Raw genomic sequence first — 21,163 nt, 5'->3', positions numbered from 1 at the left:
ATTCCTCCACAAGGCAGTGGTGGCCAATTTGTGAAGGGCATCGTGGGTTTGCTATTTATTTTTCTATATGGCACCGACAGCAAGACCATGTTAAAGTTCTAAAGACACATCCATGAAAATAAATCATTTCTCAATTTAAAAACGTACAAGTCTTTTTTTGATGCATTATGATTTGCAACCAGGCACATCCTTTTTTTTTTCTTTGTTTTTTCCCTTCCCTTCTCTTGTTCTTTTTGAAGATGGATCCAGAACTAATCCCATTCCATTTCTTTGAGTCGGTGAATTCTCGTTCCTCCTTGGACATGCCCTCCTGCCCTGCCCCCTTTCAACCCTCATGCCACCTGTTACTGTGGCGACAGTGAGGCAGGGGAGCGGAAGGGGGGCGTCTCTTCTCACACGGCCAAAGTCGAAGGCGCGTTTTGTTTACGGGTTCACCCTGTCACTCCAATCCTTGCGATGCGTCTTGATTGGCTTTCCACAGTGCCAAGTCCCGCCCATCTGTCCAGTAGGAGATCCCTTTAGATTCTCGTCTGCTGCGGTCTTCAGCCTCTTTGCCGTCACCTCTGAATGTTCGCCAAAATATTTAACCTGAGGAAGAAAAACAAAGGCGATCTTACTAACACTACCAACGTAAATACGATCAGATGGTTTTTTGGAACCATCTAAAGACATGGCACCAGAGGAGTCTGTTGATCCCAGTGTGGGGGCTATTTGGGTTGATGCCGTACCTGGTGTTCTGGCAGAGCTCTTTGGGCGTGGCTATCGGAACAATCTGGTGAACTCCCGGATAGCCCAGCACACCTGCTTACACTCCTCTGCACTGGATCGATGGACAGATTGAGAAAGAGCAACGTTATTAATTTGGTACATTTACATGTTAAAGGTTATTTCAAATGAAATTTTGAAAGAAAAGGTCATTGAACATTCAGGCTCGCCATTTAGTCAAGGTCACTTTATATTAATCTGAACTGAAATGAACCCATGTCTAGCCTGCAGTTTGTCTCACAAGACTCCTACTGTGAACAAGGTGCTCCCTCAGAAATACTATCGGATTCCTGCTTACAAGCCAAATTAAAGCAGGAAGCACCAGTGACTATATCAATAAAAGAGGTCAGATGAAGCAGATGCTCAGCTACAGGACTGTTTTGCTAGCACAGACTGGAATATATTCCAGAATTCCTTTAATGGCATTGAGTAGTACACCACATCTGTCATTGGCTTCAATGACGTCGTCCTCACAGTGACCGTACATGCATACCCCAACCAGAAACCATGGATTACAGGCAGCATCCGCACTGAGCTAAAGGCTAGAGCTGCCGCATTCAAGGAGCGGGACTCTAAACTGGAAGCTTATAAGATATTCCGCTTTGCCCTCCGATAAACCATGAAACAGGCAAAGCATCAATACAGGACTAAGATTGGGTCGTTCTGCACGGTCTCCGACACTCGTCGGATGTGGCAGGGCCTGCAAACCATTACAGACTACAAAACGAGCTAAACCACTTCTATACTCGCTTCGAGGCAAATAACACTGAAACATGCATGAGAGCATCAGCTGTTCAGGAAGACTTGATTCACAAGGCCGCAGGCCCAGGAGGATTACCAGGACGTGTACTGCGAGCATGCGCTGACCATGACTGCACGGCCAGGCAAGACTCCAACACCATCATTAAATTTACCGATAACAACAGTGGTAGGCCTGATCACTGACAACGAGACAGCCAATAGGGAGGAGGTCAGTGACCTGGCCGTGTGGTGCAAGGACAACCTCTCCTTCAACTTGATCAAGACAAATGGAGATGATTGTAGACTACAGGAAAATGAGGACCGAGCACACCCCCATTCTCATCGACCAGGGCTGCAGTGGAACAGGTTGAGAGCTACAAGTTCCTTGGTGTCCACATCAAACTAACATGGTCCAAGCACACCAAGACAGCCGTGAAGCGAGCGCAACAAAACCTATTCCCCCTCAGGAGACTGAAAAGATTTGGCATGGGTCTTCAGATCCTCAAAAGGTTCTCCAGCTGCACCATCAAGAGCATCCTGACTGGTTGCATCACTGCCTGGTATGGCAACTGCTCGGCCTCCGACCACAAGGCACTACAGAGGGCAGTACATCACTGGGGCCAAGCTTCCTGCCATCCAGGACCTCTATACCAGGCGGTGTCAGAGGAAGGCCCTGAAAATTGTCAAAGACTCCTGCCACCCTTGTCATAGACTGTTCCCTCTGCTACCACACGGCAAGCGGTACCAGAGCGCCAAGTCTAGGTCCAAGATGCTTCTGAACAGCTTCTACCCACAAGCCTCCTGAACATCTAGTCAAATGGCTACCCAGACTATTCACATTGCCCTCCTCTCTCCACTGCCACTCTCTGTTATTATCTATGCATAGTCACTAACTCTACCTACATGTACATACTACCTCAACTAACCGGTGCCCCCCACATTGACTCTGTACCGGCACCCTCCTGTGTGTGTGTGTGTGTGTGTGTGTGTGTGTGTGTGTGTGTGTGTGTGTGTGTGTGTGTGTGTGTGTGTATATATATATCCAAGCACACCAAGACAGCCGTGAAGCGAGCGCATATATATATATATATATTTTTTTTTTTTTACTACCTCTTTAATTACGTGTTACTTTTCTCTTATTCTTATCCATATTTTTTGAAACTGCACTGTCGGTTAGGGGTCGTAAGTAAGCATTTCAGTGTAAGGTCTACACCCGTTGTATACGGCACATGTGACAAATCAGATTGGATTTTAGCTGTCATCTATCTGAAGCGCCCATTCCCTCAGACACTGCGTGGGAGGGAGGGTGGAGCGCTGGAAAACTGGGGCAGGGAAGGAACGCTTCTAGGCGAGCTTGAACTTGTGGCAGGGAATCCATGAGGTTTCCCTACTCCGGTTTCCCAGCGTTCCACTGGAGCAGCTTGTTTGAGCACGCCCAGTGACACGAGCTCTTCCCAAAGTCAGAACATCAACAGCTGACAGGGAGTCAACTACTACGCAGAGTTTCACCTGACATAACTCCTGAACCTATGAGGACAACATGTGGCTAGTTAGATCATTTCTGGAAGGAATGCACCTGATGGGTACAACTGCACCAGATTACACTTGAGAAGCATGGAATGGGCGTGGCTGTGATATGCTCACCTGGTGACCTGCTTGTGGAAGTCTGTGAGCTGTTTGTGTGTGACGGTCACCGCCCCGCCAGACGTCTCTTTAGGAAGCCCCTTAAGCGCATTCTCCAGCCAGCGGCAGAACGTCTAGAAAACATGTCCGCAACGTTAAAAGCAATGCAATTGAAGCACTACAACACTTATCTCATGAGTGAAAGTGCTGTCATGCCAATGTCATTGGAAGTGTGTGTGAATATGAATTGTGGTCCCTGTTGAAAGATGTTCTCTTATCGCCATCTTGTGGTATGACAGCGAGCACCTGCTGAAGTGTATGTGTACATTCAACTGCATATGTATTGTACAAGTACTGTCAGAACCGAAAGAGCTAGTGTGTGTGTCAATGTACGTGTGAGAGACTCACCGGCCTGTCGAACACCATGATCTCCCAGAGCACCTCAGCCACATCGGGGAGTGTGTAAGGTGGCAGGCAGAAGCAGCATGTGTGCATGAGCTGGGTGACCAACTGCTGCCCGTGCTGCCCCATGGCCTGGCCTATTAGCTGCTTCCGCAGCTCAAAGTCATCCTCGTGCTGAAATGGGGGGGGAAAAACATGAATCTGACTGACTGTTGTTATTCAGAGGAGACTTGATTGATCGTCAAACAGTGAATCCCCGTGTTTGATGGGACATGTTTCAGCAAGGCGAGGCACAGATTTGCCCATCTTGATGACATAAGGAATAATTTGGGATACAAATATATTTGTAGATCAGGGATTCTGTGCATTCTGCAACAGAGACGTCAAACAAACGGACTTGAAATAGATTGACTGTTGGGACTGACTCACGTCGTTGCTGACGCCCGTGTGGATGAGGTCTCTGACAAACTTCATGACGCTGCAGTTGGCATCCCGGTGGTCCAGTGTCGTGGCCGCGATGGCACACTGGATGATGTGGACGATGATGCCACTGCTGAGCAGGGTGATGGGACTACGCTGGACAAACCTGCAGAGAGAAGAAGAGAGAGAGAGAGAGAGATGGGAAGACAGACATGTCAGAGAGAGAGAGAGAGAATCTTCTTTATAACCTGAATGCCGTAAAACAAGAATGCCAATGTCAGGCCCCCAGCAATGGTTAGGTTTCATTCCTGCCACTCAGACTAGACCCATTGAAAGTAAGTGAACTAATTATTTTGGAGGGAGAGGAGCAACAGTTTGAACTGTGTTCCAGTTGATCATACCTGGTAGCGAGTCTGAAGAGGTCATCTACTGTGTCTGGGTGGTTACGGAGGCCGTTGGTCTGCTCCAATAGCTGGAAGGTGGGCATACAAAGAGCCTACGGGTAGAGAGAAGGGACAAAGTCAGTTCAAAACCAATAACAACCAGAGTTCCACCGCCACTCTAGTGAACTATGCCTCCCCTACCTGCAGCATGTCCAGTAGACCTTGCCTGCAGCCCTCCTCCATGCCGTACTCATCCACCAGGATGCTGCCCAGATACAGGAAGCAGGAGTGGGGATACACCTGATACACACTGACCATCTGAAACACAACATCTTCACACCTGATACACACATCTTTACACCTGGTACACACTGACCAGGGCTTGACATTAACTTTTGTGACTGAATTTGTACCCGTCCAAAAGCTCCGTCTGTGTGCGCCCCCCCCCCTTCTCCCTTCCACACAAAAAAATATATAACACCAAGGCCAAAAAGTTTCCTGAAAATTGTGTTGTAATCATGCAAGGAACCACTTCACAAAATAACATTCATTGTAAATCCCTGGTGTTGACAATGGAAGGCTGCTGGTCTCTGATCCCATGTATTATATGTCCTACCGTTGGGCCTTGAGCATTCCCCACAAAGTAGAAATACTGCACTGATGAGCTACTGGATAAAACATGTGGTTCGTCAACCCTCCATCTGGAGAACTACTGGGGGTGCAGGATTTTGATACAACCCTGCTCAAAACACACCAGTCAGCTTATCAAGGACCTGTTGAGCAATGTGGTGTGTTCAAACAGGAAAGGAGCAAAATCCTGCACACCCAGTAGCTTTCCCAGATGAGGGTTGGCCACCCTGAAACATTACAATTACAACCAAATACTTTGTCTTTATAAAATAATTATCTTCATTCAATGAACCAGGGATTAAATGGTTATGGCGGGCGAGGTCGCCAATTTAGAAGTTAATCTATTTGTAAGGTTAAATTATTTAGTGTTCAGGGGAGATCTTGACAGCACAGGAGTTACTTGTCAATTAGGCTATTCTAAGAGTATTTGTTAGTTTTGAACAGGGGAGAATCCTAGACAATTTTGAGCGAGTGAGACGGTTTTACAACTGGAGAATGCAGTATTGGTTTCATCAACTGCATGTTGGCCATTTGCGGTTATACCGAATTGCCAGTGGAAAGATATTTTAGGACGCCAGACATGACATTTGATGCATGCTAATAGTTAACTAGCGAGATTCAAATTCAAAACATTGTGTAGTTTGGCTGGTTATCTAGACTGTCTTTTGCATATCATTATTTACCTGCGGCGCAAAATGTCACTCTCCGTCTCGCTCTCTCTCCCTCCCTCATCCGGAAACTGACAGACACCATTACTTTACCAGGATTCTTGTTACTGACCAAACATTTGCTATAACTGGGCAAATAGCTCAGTAGCTATTATCAACAAGTGTTCTAACGCGGCCTGCTTTGACCTCAAAAACACACCTCGCGACTGCATGACTGAAAGACCACTTTGCCTATCAGTGCAGGCCTACAATAATTACAGAGTACTCCGTCTCTGCAGAGATTGGGAGGACAGTGAGCAAAACATCGTATCCGGATGACAGTAATCAAATTATGATCGAAGTAACCTAATTGTTTCATAGTGATTGTTTTCACTCGTCAATTCAGACCATTTTAAATCTGCTCGTCCGAATGTTTTTGTTTTTGTAACTTTCCCCCGAGCAAGCAGACAAGCGCTAACGCTAAGTTCCGCTGACCATCTGAAAACGCACACATTATATTAAGGACCTATACTAGAGTAAAAAAATCCAGCAAATTCCCAGAAATCTAGATTCAAGAGAGAATAATCAGAAAGCCAGGGAATCCCATCAACCCAGGAGTTTGGAAAAGTTGCAACCCTATACTGTACATTCAGCCTAACTGTCAGTCACCAGCTGCCCTGGGCTCAACAAGCACCCGGTGGCAAAGGATTTTGTATACACAAATAACAGACGCCAACCAAGATTTATCCATCTGTATATGGGGCGTATCGTGAACCAAACACAGGGACACGCACCTGTGTGACGAGTGGCTGTAGTAGAGAGGCAGAGCCCTTGCCCACGCAGCGCACAGCAAACCGCAGGCAGCGACAACAGCGCTCCACGATGCGGTTATCAGCCTGGTGTGTGTTCAGAGTCTCTGATAGGACCGGCCAGATCTACAGAGAACCAAGGAAACACACAATGCAGATTTAGCATGAGAAGCTGCGGGAATGACTGTACTCAAATATGGCCTCAAGTTGAAGTTAAAATCTGCAAGGGAGAGAAGCATCAGGGTAGTTGAGCGCCAGAATAGCCCCATTAAAACGAAGTCGAATTAATGGGTTGAACAAAGCAGGTTGTATGCAATGGTAGCTTTGTCCAAACACCAAAAAAATTGCTATAAAAATCTAGAGGGTGAAAAAACAGACAGTTGCTTTACCTCCTGGATAACTTTCTGACATGGGTGTGTCTGTCCATTCTCTACGATGGGGTTTGTGTGTCTGGGGGGAAAAAAATATTAAGATGAACATTTCTGCTTAAAATATTAAACAACCAACCCAAATCATCATATCTGTATAGCGGCCATATAGCTACATAAGACATGACCTGTGCAACCAGGATATGTATATATAGTATATAAATGTGTTATAAATAGGTTGAGCGTACCGGAAGATGACGGCTAGTCTGTCCAGCCAGACAGTGGGGTCAGCAGCTTTCCCATTCCTGGGGTCCTGAGAGAGAAGCTGAGGATAAGAGACAAACAAGCAAACCTGTTGGTATCACACAAAAACCCAATCCACAAAACTGTTACACTACAATAGTGTTACACAATTCTACTAAGGTACCTCATACACAAAACCAAACGGCAGAACAACACACACCTTTTTGAGGGCCATGACCTGCACAGCACACAGGTCACTCAAACACTCAGCGATCTTCTCCAGGGGCAGGCGAGCCAGGACCAGGGCTGTACCTGCAAGGTAAAACAACCAGCATTACCACGGTGACAGAGCAACACCACCGTTGAATACAAATCAACCTCAGTAGGCAATCAAACAAAAAGACAAACAGGAACGTCGAGCCACAGTCCAGAGAGAACAAATTGCCGACAGATATAGACCAGCAATTGAGAGACAGTCATAAAAACAAGAGATTGAAAGTGAGAGACAGAATAGAGAAGGAGTGGAGCAGAAAGGTGTCATGGTACGCTGACGATTCATGTTCGTTTAAATCTGCAATTCTCGCCGATGGGGCTGTAGTGGAGCAGGTTGAGAGCTTCAGGTTTCTTGGCGTCCACATCACAAACGATCCAAAACACACCAAGACAGTTGTGAAGAGGGCACATAAACATCTTTTACCCCTCAGGAGACTGGGAAGATTTGGCAAAAAGTTCTACAGCTGCACCAGAGAGCACCTTGACTGGTTGTATCACCTGCACAACCTCCAACCACAAGGCACTACAGAGGGTACATCACTGGGGCCAAGCTTCCTGCCATCCAGGATCTCTATACCAGGCGGTGTCAGAGGAAGGCCATAAAAAAATTTGTCAAGGGCTCCAGCCACCCTAGTCATAGACTGTTCGCTCTTCTACCGCACGGCAGGCGGTACCGGAGCTCCAAGCCTAGGTCAAAAAGGCTTCTAAACAGCTTCTACCCCGCCCCCCCAAGCCATTAGACACCTTAACATCTAATCAAATGGCTACCCGGACTATTTGCATTTTCCCCACCCCATCTTTACACGGCTGCTACTCTATCACTGCAGTGTCACTTTACCCCTACCTACATATTACCTCGACTAACCGGTGCCCCTGCACATTGACTCTGTACCACAACCCCCTATATATAGTCTCATTACTGTTATTTTATTGTTGCTCCTTAAATTTGCTATATTGCTATTTTTTCTTAAACTACATTGTTTGATAAGTGCTTGTAAGTAAGCATTTCACACCCGTTGTATTCGGCGCATGTAAAAAATAAAATTTGATTTGATTTTTGATCCCTGCACAGCCTCAGGACATAGATCTTTTTTCAAAAATTTTCAAACCTCGAATTATGATAAATGCACCACATTAAAAAATGAAATACATCTTTAACATTACTGGGTATTTTACCAATAAAATGGTCCGACGGTGAAGAGGAAATACTCTGTATTCATATCCCAAAATAAATAAATTCTCACTACAATAGAAAGTTACACAAATTAGAGAAGATCTTGCTACCATGGAAAGGACAACACCTGTCTATTTGAGGAGAAAAAAAGTATGTATAAAAACACCTGATTAATTATTTAGTCATATCCCAGTTGACCTTTTTACTCATGGCCCTACCGACACTCAATTACTTTTTATTTTTTATTATTATTCGACTTCATTTGGAACAGGCCTATTTGTATGAATAAATTCGAATTAGGAAGGCAGAAATGACCAAATATTAAAGCATTGGACCTCTCACTTTCGGCATACAAAATCTATACTTATATCTGAACTCTCTAGCAGATTAGTAAGAATGGCTCACCCAGTGTTCAAGAATGACCTTTTTATCTTCATTCAGAATACAACTTCACACTTTCGGATAATTTTTAAAACAAGACATAGAAAGCTGGTTTCAATTTCAGTTTAATCCACCAGAAAAGACAGAACAAAAATGTAATCGTTTTGAAACCCTTGAACGAGTAGGTGTCCAAACTTTTGACTGGTACTGTATGTAAGTGTATATATGGCAACTAGAAGTCAAAACGGGATGATCTTCAGAGATAGATGGGAGGGGTTGAGGGTAGCTGAAGGATGGGACTAAAAAACAAACAAAAGAAAGGAAAAAATATAGTGTGTCCGTAAAAGGTAAATAGTATGTATAAGCAAGTAGGAAGTAGAAGCCCAAGTATCGTTGTCCACTAATTTACTACAATTAGGGGAGGGGTGGTAGGGTTAGGGGAAAATATACATACAAAATAAAGTGGGGGATTGAAAATACAGACAATTACACAGACAGATTGTGGCTTCTATCTGCAATATTAGATCTGATCTACACCTTAAATTTTTATGTAAAAAAATAAGGGTGGCATAAGGTTACCTTTGAGGAGGCCTACGGCGGCTTCGGTCGTCAGGGCGAAGGAGTCGAGGGCACGGGCGATGTCCAGCAGGCCCTGGAAGTGCTGGGCCATGTGGTCCCGACACACAGAGCAGATGTTATGGATGGCCTTGGCCGCCACGGAAGCCAGGGTCTTCTCCCTCAGGCCCTTCATCAGGTAGTTCAGCACGGGGTCTGTGACATAGAGCGGGGCTAAGGTCATGCACACATCCAGAGTACGCAGCCAACAGAGGCGCACAGACAGAGGCGCACATCCAGAGTACACAGCCAACAGAGGCGCACAGACACAGGCGCACATTCGTAACACAGCAGGGACATAACAAAACAGAGTGACAGGCATTTGACACAGGAAGGAACCAGGAATGGAAAAATAACAAAGAAAAATTATAAGGAAATAAAGACGAGCTCAAAACGAGGGGCACACACACACACAGATGAAGATGAACCTCTAAATTGATGAACTCAATCACTCAGGACCCGAGCTAAGATATTGACCGTAGCGTGACGACTGAGCCTACCTAGGAACCGCGGGTTGCGGTCAACGACCTCACTCATCTCCCCCACCAGCTCAATGCTGGTGTAGCGCACGGCGATATGGACAGTCTCTGGCAGCAGCACCACCTGCTCTAACACCTCTGTCAGGGTGGGGTTGTTCTCACTGACAGGGGGGGGAAGCATTAACACGTTACACACAAACACCTTGGGGGAAGGATATACAAATCAACAAGTAGCTGTACACATTCTACACGGTGGGGAAGCGATTTAGTCATAGCACATTATTACTCATTAACAGAACGAAGAGGACACTCACGGGTCTACACTCTTGGCGATGGCGGCCATGATGAAGAGAACAGCCTCAGTCACCTCCCAGGGAGGGTTCCCTTCTTTTAGAGTGGAGTACAACTGATAGAGCAAGAGGGAGGAAAGGAGAGAGAGAGGGGAAAAAAAAGAAGAGAAGGAAGTCAGTATAGTTTGTCATTTGTCTTAATGACGTCATTTGAACTTGTAATTTCCAAAAAAAGGTAGCCACCTGGGAGAAACATTCCATGGAGCCCACAAGGAAAATGACATCCTTCACAAGATCAGACACCCTCATCCTGAACTCCCCAAAGTCATCAGTATCTTCTGGGATGCCCTCCTGTGGATCAACACAAAAGTAGAGAAAAAGGAATGAATGATATAGTGCCACCAAAGTTAAATGATGTACTGAACTACTTAATGAGATGCACATGGTTATGGGATTCTACAAATCAGATATGACACCAGAAGAGTATTGGGGAGTACGGTCGGCATCACTGGAGTTGGTTAAGGACTCCTTGTCATGTGGTGGGTGGTCCTTACGTGGTCGGGGTCTAGTTGGCAGTGGCGGGCCAGGCCGTGCAGCAGTCTCTGGATATAGGGTCTGAAGATGCCGTGGAGGGCAGGGTCGTTGGTCTTATACAGGTTCTCTCCCAGACGATACCAGAAGTTAAAGGAGATCTCCACGACCTGAGATGAACCAGAAGAGAACTTGAAATCCACCCAAAGCAACAGAGTGTGTGTGCGCACGCTCATGTGTGTGTGTATCATGTGTTGTGTACCTCATATTGAGGGTGTCCTGCACAGATGAGCAGTAGCTCAAGCGTCCGCAGGTCTCCCATGCCCTGGCCTGGACTCCTGACGGTCGTCTCCAGAAACGTCTCACACAACTCAGTGAAGATCCTACAGTAATTCAACACTCTGAGAACAAAAGGAGAAGGAGAGACTTGTGGATAAAAGTGATCACTCTTTTCTTCCACACAGAGGACAGCAGAGAAGAGACAGAAGAGCTCAACATCAAGAGCAATGGAGAGGAGGGATAGGTTTGGGGCAGGAAGGGGTGTGGTGATTGGATAGGTGATCTTGGTGTACGTATGAAAAGGGGAGTAGCGCGTTCGTACTTGTCGAGGTCCTCCCGTGCCACGGCCATGTGGTAGGCTGTCTCCAGCGTGAGGACGCCCTGGAAGAGCTGCTGGGCCAGGGGCATGTGCGTGTCCACGTTCTCGATGGCGTACAGCGCTGAACACACACAGTCGGATGCGGCCTCGTGCAGGTTGGTGGACGTCTCATCTCTCTGCTGCCAAACAAACAGACAAAAAAAAACGAGAACAGTCCATCAAAGAGATGTTCCGGCTGAAAAACATAAACAATGCACTGTGCATACAAGCATTCTAAACCAGCATAAATTATTTCCCCCCATGGTTGTTGCATAAATAAGGGTTAGGAACAAATACCGCTAGTGTTTTCAATAGACTTTGGGAGTATCCAAAAAGTTATTTTTTTTCGGGAGTGTGTCACTAGCACTGTTAATTTGTGATTCCAAAATGCGATGAGAGAGAGAGAGCGAGAGAAAGCCAGACAAACAGGGAGAGAAAGAAAGAGACCGAGACACAGACATACCAGCACTTGGAAAAGGACCATGAGGAGCTGGTTGTTGGCCATAAAGTTGCTGTCCAGGACTCCCAGGTTGAACCAGCTGCCCAGACAGCGGAACACCTTGATCAGCATTTTCTCATTACTGCCAGACTTCTCCACACACGTCATCTGTAGATAAGGGTCTGTGTTATTGTCACTCTATCAAAACCACAATGCTGAGTCCAAAGCCAAATGCACAAGGAAGTTCACCCAACAAAACAGTCACGACAGGTGTAATCAATATTGACTCCAGGCAAATTGTTGATTGTAGGTTGACGTAACACTCAACAGAAACAGTATAGTTCTGTTTCTTTTCTGTTCGTTTTAGGAGGACAACTCCTACATTCTTACACTTAATCCTCACAAACATCTACAGTCAACCTTGGACATTCTGCAGAGAAAGATATAGTAAAAAGTGAGCGGTTCAGTTTGTCCCTCTTAAGGTAGGAGTTGAATAGCTTTGTGATAATGAGGCTGTACACCCCAGGGTTTTAAATTGAGATGATGAACCCATGGGAGGTCTGCTTATCCAGTAAGGGGGAGTGGTGGCGGGTGCTCTAGTTTAGACCAGCTTAATCAGGTGGGTAAAATAGGCTAGTATGTGAGAGTGTTGGTAAGAGAAAGAGGAATGGATAGAACTCTCACCAGTAGGGTGACCACAGTACTGGAGTAATAGGCCAGGTCCTCGATGATCTCTGTCCTGCGATTGGCTCCGATGCGTAGGGAGCGGCTGTGGACCTCCTCGGGGAGCACTGTAAGGATCTCTATCAGAAACGTCATGGAGCTGACGTCATTGCTATACCTGAGAAAAAAAGAGAGAGAGACGAAGAGAGAAAGAGGGGCAAGGAGAGTGGGAGGAGAGACGGCAGCAGTCAGTTATGAGAAAATTAGCATGAAGGAGATGTATTTTAAGCTTAATGTCATCTCAAACATACCACCTCATCAACTGTTTTCAATAGAATTCAACTTTATAGAACTCGCTACAGCGGTCTAATATCCTGTAAATCTTGCATTCTGTTATCCACAGCTGTGATCCGAGATGGGTGGTTGAGCGCTAATGGGAGAGGTCTTACTTTTCAATGAGGGTGTGGACACAGCCCTTCCAGGAGGCCATCTGTAGGGCGAGGTCTGCAATGGCCAGAGCGAGCTGAGAATGGGATAAGAGAAATGAGACAAGCAACCAGGAAGAACTTGTAAGGATTAGAGTATCTTAATGCCACATAATATTGTACTTGTTAAATTGTACCACAGCTACTCCTCTGTAGTGGTACATTGGGGTAAATGCTAGATTTCTATTGTGCATTGCTAAGCCTTTTGGGACATTTAGATGGGCAGTGGGACATTCCTTGAGAGCATTCTAGGAGCATAAAGTCTGCAGACAGAAATCCAAGTCATCCTGGAGTTTCAGTGGTCACTGTGACAGGGTGGACAATAATTGGATGGGAAGGGCGTTACACCAAGTTACATCAATGGGCGAGGCGGCCATTACCTGGGTGACGATGATGGGGGAGAGGTCTTTGAGGCTCTGTATGTGTGAGAGCAGGGAGTCTCGGAGGGCGATATGGGTCTCTGGGGGAAGCTCAAAGAACGACATCTGGATCTTCATCTTCATGGTCTGGGCGGCAAAGTAACAAGATTCCACGTCCTGTTTCAGCTGGAGGAGCTGGTCTGCCAACTCCCACGCGTACATCTGCGGGGAGGGGAGACGGGGAGAAAAGTTAGCACCACCAACTTCATTCAGACAGTAATACCTGATACACTTGTGTGTATCAGGTAGTTGTGAAATTGTTAGGTTATATTACTTGTTAGATATTACTGCATGGTCAAGCATTTCGCTACAGTCACATTAACATCTGCTAACCATGTGTATGTGACAAATAAATATGATTTGAAGGTTACCGAAACAAGTCAAAAAACGGTATACCCTCCAGTTTTACACACACCGGCCTACACAGCTAAATGGTCTGTAAAGGATACCCAGGAACAATCAACTGACTAAACAGGGTGGAAAGAAAACACATTGCTGCTTGTAGGACTTGTAATAAAATAGTTATAACATTCCTTTCTGTAATAACTGCTCGTGGCAAATATGAAAATCAAATCTTATTCCAAAATAAAACCAAACCCCCACCTCATTGTTTGTTTAAACCCCCCCCCCAATCATTGTTTGTTTAACCCCCCCACACACGTCATCCCAGGACAGTCCCGTAATTTCAGGCCCATTTCAAGTGTCCCGACATTTCTTTCTACTAAAAAGGTCCTTTTGTTAGCAAGACACATTGTCAAAAAAGTGTCACAACAAAAAGTCCCTGTTCATCCACTCCATTAGCCTAAGCTATGACCCCCTAAACAGACACGATCCACACTGAAAAATAGACATAACAGTTTGACAAAGAGCATATTTTCATCAGAATAATTAAGCATAGGCCTACTCACAAAACATATGTAATGGCTGTAATTCAACACCATGCAGTGTTAGATGTGGAATTGTTCATCCGTTTAGAAAATTACAAAGAACAGGCAGAATAAACTACATCGAACATCCGTATATCGAAATGACAGATTTTGCTTTGTAACTCCAAAGAGAAAAAAAAGGCATTTCAACTAGCCACATTGAGCCCAGTTTCAAATGATCACTGAGAATAACTGTTGCAGACTTGAGATGCGCGTCACTTCTGTTATGTTACATCATGATTTTTTTACTATAAAATAAGTGTCGACTGTGATAAGGTCTCGGGAAATAAGCATTGTCTGCTAAATTAACAAAGCAAGGCTATGCAATTGCACAGCCATAGGCTTCTACAAGAAAGTGCCACTGCTGAGGTTACTGCCTTTTTGAAGACTGTTCCATAATATAAATCAGTTGATATTAAGGTTTCGTTAACTTGCTATAAATTGACAATATATACGGGGCAATTAGGATGTGTTATCTGTAATGTTATGATAAATTAGGCATTGTTGCGCAATGTCGGCATAGGCCTACAGGAAAAATGCGAACATTATATTTATTGCATTTTTTTTTTTTAAATGAACATTTTTTCCCCATTCAAGAACTCAGAAAACAATAACGCGAGTACTCGAACAGTCAAAATGTTTTTAAATGCCCATCCTAGTAAATGGCTCACTATGCTTACTTTCTCAATTCTGCGTCCCTACCGACACAAAAATATTTCTAAACCCTAATCATGCAAAGACCCAAAGGGAGTAGGCCTATTTACAAATACAGTAGGCCAAATCAGATATCCTTCCTATGAGTTCACCATCAGGTGTCTTTAGCTAGCTGCCTTCATAGAGCTCGTTGCCTTAACCAACAGTTGGTCAGCTGTTAGATATTCTGGAGTATGGTATAAGGACTGTAAAGTATAACCTGGTAAAATGTGTATGAGAATTTATATTGCAAAGTTTAACAGCCAAGCCCCTTCCCCATTTGTCCCCAGTGTCCAGTATGTCCTGGCAGCCAGGGTAAAAAAGCTGCTGACAGCACAGACCACATACAGTGCTCATCACTCAGATGGCTCCTGCTCTCCCAAATTAGACCGTTCAGATCCCCAAGTGCCAGCAAACTCAGGAAGTTGCTGGTGTCACAGTCTAACGTGTTTTAAAACGTGTTCAGCAACAATGCATTTTTTTTCTTAGAGAATCAATATTTGACTTTGTGAGGCCTTTCTGTGGGAACTGCATGATGGTGGGGGGAAATTGCGTTTTTGAATCCAGTTACTCTCAATGCAACCTGCGGGAAGGTCATCGTTATATAAATTATCACAGTAATAAATTAAAGTTGGTCGGAATACGTAGCAGCAACATGTAGGTGGGCCGTATTTCAATCACCGATTGTCCGATGACAGACAATGATTGCATTTCCTGCAGGAGTCGAGGCAGTAACCAATGAATATGCGGAAACCAGACCGATGCAGCACCATGGGAGGAAGAAAAAAAACAAACAGATGCGGAAATTATAAAGACGGCTAACGTTAACCAGCGGCACATACCATTTACCCAACAGTATCAACACAAATGGAAGTTGTTAGTGTAACTAGCCAAGTTAACGTTCGCTGACTGACTCAAAGCAAAAGCCTCCATGGCAATATCGTTAACCCGCTAACTTAGCTAACGTTATCTAGCGAGACAACACGCCCCTCCACTTAGCAATTTAGCCATATGTGGCTAGAACTGCAAGTTTGCTAGCAAGTATTGGACGCTATCATGGTAGCCACCCTCGCCTCGCGCTCTTCCTGTGCTCGGACCGGATAACGGCGCTGTCATTAGCGCGAGCTACATATTCTGTAAAAGACAGCTACTGTAGTTGGCTAGGGTTAACTAAACAACTAGCTAGCAAAAACTGGATGTTAACTAGTTATCTGCTGTGTGTGGCTAACTAGCTAGCATTTTCAAACACTATGGATCGTTTGACTACACGCGAGAAAAAGCTGGCTACTGTTTGCCTTCATTATCTTCGTTGCACCGAGAAATCCCTCATAGATTTATCCCCGTTTCCATTTGACAGTTACTAGCAGGCTAGCAGTAGAAAGGGGAACTGTGTGGCTAATGCTAACTAGTTAGTAATCTAACAAACTAGCTTGACTAAGCTAACTAGCTAATGCTATGCAATGTGTTGCTAGCTAGCGTGTGAATCTATGCTCATTCATTCGCTGTTGGGATAGCATACACAAATCAAATGGTTTAATATCACCACGGTATTACGCATTCTGATGCAATGTTTTGTTTTCGGCCTCACACGACCTGCCTAGCAATGTCTTGTTCTAGGCCCATTCCAAGTCCCCCTCCCCTCCCCATCTCTCAAGTTTACTTACCGATCTCTGTAGCTCCCCCAGCCACACAGAGGCTCGCTCTTTGCCGGCGGGGTCCGGATCATGATAAAGAGCCTGAACAGCTTGATACACAAGTGCGACTGTCGGTTTCTCCATAGCGCTATGCTACGTTCCGGGTTACACTTTAGGGTAAATGCGAAGGCGCTACAAGTTCCACAGTTTATGTTCAGACGGGGTAATATTTATTCGTTAGTTGTGCTCGCTGTTCCGACCGCCATCTCAATCGCACACAGGTTCCCCGTGTGTGTCACCGACAAACGCCCCCGTCTAGAAATACAGTTACAGGAACTAAAAGCTATACTTCACATATTCGGGGGACACAATGGGTCTCTTTCACTGTTATTGTAAAACAAGTTGTAAAAACGAGAAACACCATATCAATGTAATTGAATTCATAGTTACAATGTGTAACTATGTAGCTAGGCGGTATGTATATTTATTTTGTAAGAGAACCCCAATATACACTGAAAGACCACTAGATGTCAGCAAAGCGCATGATTTACAACAGTTGTTCTCAAACGGGTACATGTAGTAAAAATACCTATTAATCTGTGCTAGGAGTACCTACCTGGTCTATCCACAGGAGGTGTTTGGGAATATGCATAATGACATTTGCTTAACTATCAGATGGACATGAGGGGGTACTTCAGTTCAGACTGAGTGAAATGTGGTTATAGTAACCAAAAAAAGGTTGAAAACTACTTACAGCAATGAACCAGATACATCAAATCTAATGCTATTGGTCACATACACATGGTGAGCAGATGTTAATGTGAGTGTAGAAAAATGCTTGTGCTTCTAGTTCCAACAGTGCAGTAATATCTAACAAGTAATCTATACACACAAATCTAAAGGGGTGAATGAGAATATGTACATATAAGTATATGGATGAGTGATGGCCGAGCGGCATAGGCAAGGTGCAGTAGATGGTATAAAATACAGTATATACATGTGATATGAGTAATGTAAGATATGTAAACATTATTAAAGTGGCATTATTTAAAGTGGCATTGTTAAAAGTGACTAGTAATCCATTTATTAAAGTGTCCAGTGATTGGGTCTCAATGTAGGCAGTAGCCTCTGTGAGTTAGTGATTGCTGTTTAGCAGTCTGGTGGCCTTGAGATAGAAGCTGTTTCTCAATCTCTCGGTCACAGCTTTGATGCACCTGTTCTGACCTCGCCTTCTGGATGATAGTGGGGTGAACAGGCAGTGGCTCGGGTGGTTGTTGGCCTTGATGATCTTTTGGCCTTCCTGTGACATCGGGTACTGTAGGTGTCATGGAGGGCAGGTAGTTTGCCGCCGGTGATGCGTTGTGCAGACCACACCTCCCTCTGGTTGGCCTTGCGGTTGAGGGCGGTGCAGTTACCGTACCAGGCTGTGATACAGCCCGACAGGATGCTCTCGATTGTGCATCTGTAAAAGTTTGTCAGGATTTTGGATGACAAGCCAAATTTCTTCAGCCTCCTGAGGTTGAAGAGGCGCCGTTGAGCCTAATTCACCACACTGTCTGTGTTGGTGGACCATTTCAGTTTGTCTGTGATGTGTACACCCAGGAACTTAAAACTTTTCATCTTCTCCACTGCTGTCCCTTCGATGTGGATAGGGGGGTGCTCCCTCTGCTGTTTCCTGAAGGCCACCATCATCTCCTTTGTTTTGCTGACGTTGAGTGAGAGGTTGTTTTCCTGACACCACACTCCGAGTGCCCTCACCTCCTCCCTGTAGGCTGTCTCGTTGTTGTTGGTGATCAAGCCCACTACTGTTGTGTCGTCTGCAAACTTGATGATTGAGTTGGAGGCGTGCATGGCCACGCAGTCGTGGGTGAACAGGGAGTACAGGAGAGGGCTGAGCACACTTCCCTGTGGTGCCCCAGTGTTGAGGGTCAGAAAAGTGGAGATGTTGTTTCCTACCTTCACCACCTGGGGGCGTTCCGTCAGGAAGTCCAGGACCCAGTTGCACAGAGAGGGGTTGAGACCCAGGCCCTCCAGTTTGATGATGAGCTTGGAGGGTACTATGGTGTTGAATGCTGAGCTGTAGTCAATGAACAGCATTCTTACATGGGTATTATTTTTTGTCCAGATGGGATAGGGCAGTGTGCAGTGCGATGGCAATTCCGTCATCTATGGACCTGTTGGGGCGGTCTGCAAACTGAAGTGGGTCTAGGGTGGCCGGTAAGGTGGTGGTGATATGATCCTTGACTAGCCTCTCAAAGCACATCATGATGACAGAAGTGAGTGCTACGGGGCTGTAGTCATTTAGTTAAGTTATCTTTGCCTTCTTGGGTACAGGACCAATGCTAGCCATCTTGAAGCATATGGGGACAACAGACTGGGATAGGGAGTGATTAAATATGTCCATAAACACACCAGCCAGCTGGTCTGCGCATGCTCTGAGGCCGCGGCTAGGGATGCCGTCTGGGCCAGTAGCCTTATGAGGGTTAACACGTTTAAATGTGGCTCACTACAGATTTGCTTCCTCCAAGCAGTTGTCAATAGTTGCACTGCAGGAGAGTAACCTGATGCAAAGGAAACATTGGACCCCAAGTTTTTCCTGGTCAGGTCACATGGTTAGAAAAACACCTGGCACTATAGGCATGCTTCATGGGTGTAAGTACACTACATGATCGACAGTATGTGGACACCTGCTCATCGAACATTTCATTCCAAAATCAAGGCCATTAATATGGAGATGGTCTTCCCTTTGCTCCTATAACAGCCTTAACTCTTCTGGTAAGTCTTTCTACTTGATGTTGGAACATTGCTGTGGGGACTTGCTTCCATTTAGCCACAAGAGCATTAGTGAGGTTGGGCACGGCTGTTGGGTGACTAGGCCTGGCTCGCACTTAGTGTCCCAATTCATCCCAGAGGTGTTCGATAGGGTTGAGGTGCAGGCCAGTCAAGTTCTCGACAATCCATTTATGTATGGACCTCACTTTATACACGGGGTGAATTGTCATGCTGAAACAGGAAAGGGCCTTCCTGATTAGGGAATTTAGATGTTTAAGGTAAAGACTAAACTATTCCACCCTGAAACATAATTATAAGATTATGGAACAGATATAATGAATTAGAATGATAAACTTAAGTCCAATAAGGTTTGGTCAGACAAGTAGAAATGTGTGTGTGTGACTAAGAAAACACAGAAAACAATTAAACTATTCATGACCTGACCTGGTTAGAACTCAGAGAAACGTACGGCAGGAAAGGGAGTCCCATCAAGGTCCCTCTAATCTCGGGGGGATGGAACTGCTTTGTAGTGATAAAGTGGTGAGTGGTGAGAACTATGGTGAAGGATACATCCCACCTACTGTTTGTGTATCTGTGTGTGTGTAATCCCCCTACTGTTTGTGTATCTGTGTGTGTGTAATCGCCCTACTGTTTGTGTATCTGTGTGTGTGTATTCCCCCTACTGTTTGTGTATCTGTGTGTGTGTAATCCCCCTACTGTTTGTGTATCTGTGTGTGTGTAATCCCCCTACTGTTTGTGTATCTGTGTGTGTATTCCCCTACTGTTTGTGTATCTGTGTGTGTGTAATCCCCCTACTGTTTGTGTATCTGTGTGTGTGTAATCCCCCTACTGTTTGTGTATCTGTGTGTGTGTAATCACCCTACTGTTTGTGTATCTGTGTGTGTGTATTCCCCTACTGTTTGTGTATCTGTGTGTGTGTAATCCCCCTACTGTTTGTGTATCTGTGTGTGTGTAATCCCCCTATTGTTTGTGTATCTGTGTGTGTGTAATCCCCTACTGTTTGTGTATCTGTGTGTGTGTAATCCCCCTACTGTTTGTGTATCTGTGTGTGTGTAATCCCCCTACTGTTTGTGTATCTGTGTGTGTGTAATCCCCCTACTGTTTGTGTATCTGTGTGTGTGTAATCCCCCTACTGTTTGTGTATCTGTGTGTGTGTAATCCCCCTACTGTTTGTGTATCTGTGTGTGTGTAATCCCCCTACTGTTTGTGTATCTGTGTGTGTGTAATCCCCCTACTTTTTGTGTGTCGGTATGTGCGTAGTAGTAGATAGGGGGAAGGAGAGTTATAAAATGACATGTCTTTGCATTTTTTTAAACTTTAGAACGTTCTCGTGAATAAAGCACCATACCTTTTGCATAAACTGAGTCTTTGCATAATAATTATTAAACCCAGGGTCTTACAAACCTCGGGAATTGGTCAAAGCTTAATTGATTGTTAGTTATTATTATTGGGATTGAAAATTCCCGTGACAGCTTGGTCCTTTCGAGCCGGATCTCAATACCTGCTTCTGTCGGTCCAGGGAGACACCGAAACCGTGCATGGGCGGATGAAATATCCGTAGATTAAAGACCTGGCCCCTTTCTGAGGGTTCTTTACAGGCCGGTGACGAACTGGTATGCGACAGAAACGGTGACGAGATCCAACCAACATTGAAACCTCAGCCGCAATAATAAGGTCAGTCCTCTTTATTCACGGATACA

The 21,163-nt window shown here is 45.1% G+C and overlaps 1 protein-coding gene across 2 annotated transcripts; it reads right to left on the bottom strand.

Annotated features, from left to right (window-relative positions):
- Positions 1 to 751: 751 nt before the first annotated feature.
- LOC112216803 (transportin-3) lies at positions 752 to 16,975 on the bottom strand. Of its 2 annotated transcripts, none has more exons than XM_024376884.2 (22): positions 16,701 to 16,975; positions 13,379 to 13,579; positions 12,963 to 13,036; positions 12,535 to 12,691; positions 11,875 to 12,018; positions 11,376 to 11,551; positions 11,037 to 11,175; positions 10,798 to 10,944; positions 10,487 to 10,594; positions 10,268 to 10,359; positions 9,975 to 10,114; positions 9,439 to 9,648; positions 7,252 to 7,343; positions 7,037 to 7,113; positions 6,810 to 6,870; positions 6,406 to 6,546; positions 4,536 to 4,652; positions 4,353 to 4,447; positions 3,961 to 4,117; positions 3,538 to 3,705; positions 3,151 to 3,263; positions 752 to 820 (listed from the first exon to the last, which is right to left on the bottom strand). In XM_024376884.2, exons 1-22 carry the CDS (start codon positions 16,812 to 16,814, stop codon positions 760 to 762), a joined length of 2,784 nt encoding a protein of 927 aa, XP_024232652.1. In that variant the 5' UTR covers positions 16,815 to 16,975; the 3' UTR covers positions 752 to 759. The 2 variants fall into 2 exon arrangements, with proteins under 2 accessions (XP_024232652.1, XP_024232653.1); XM_024376885.2 differs by having other exon boundaries at positions 9,439 to 9,630.
- Between the last annotated feature and the right edge of the window lie 4,188 nt (positions 16,976 to 21,163).

This window comes from Oncorhynchus tshawytscha, linkage group LG17, assembly GCF_018296145.1.
Source record: "Oncorhynchus tshawytscha isolate Ot180627B linkage group LG17, Otsh_v2.0, whole genome shotgun sequence".
NCBI lineage: Eukaryota > Metazoa > Chordata > Actinopteri > Salmoniformes > Salmonidae > Oncorhynchus > Oncorhynchus tshawytscha.
Note: the sequence above shows the minus strand (reverse complement) of the source record. Positions and strands in the feature narration are given on the sequence as shown.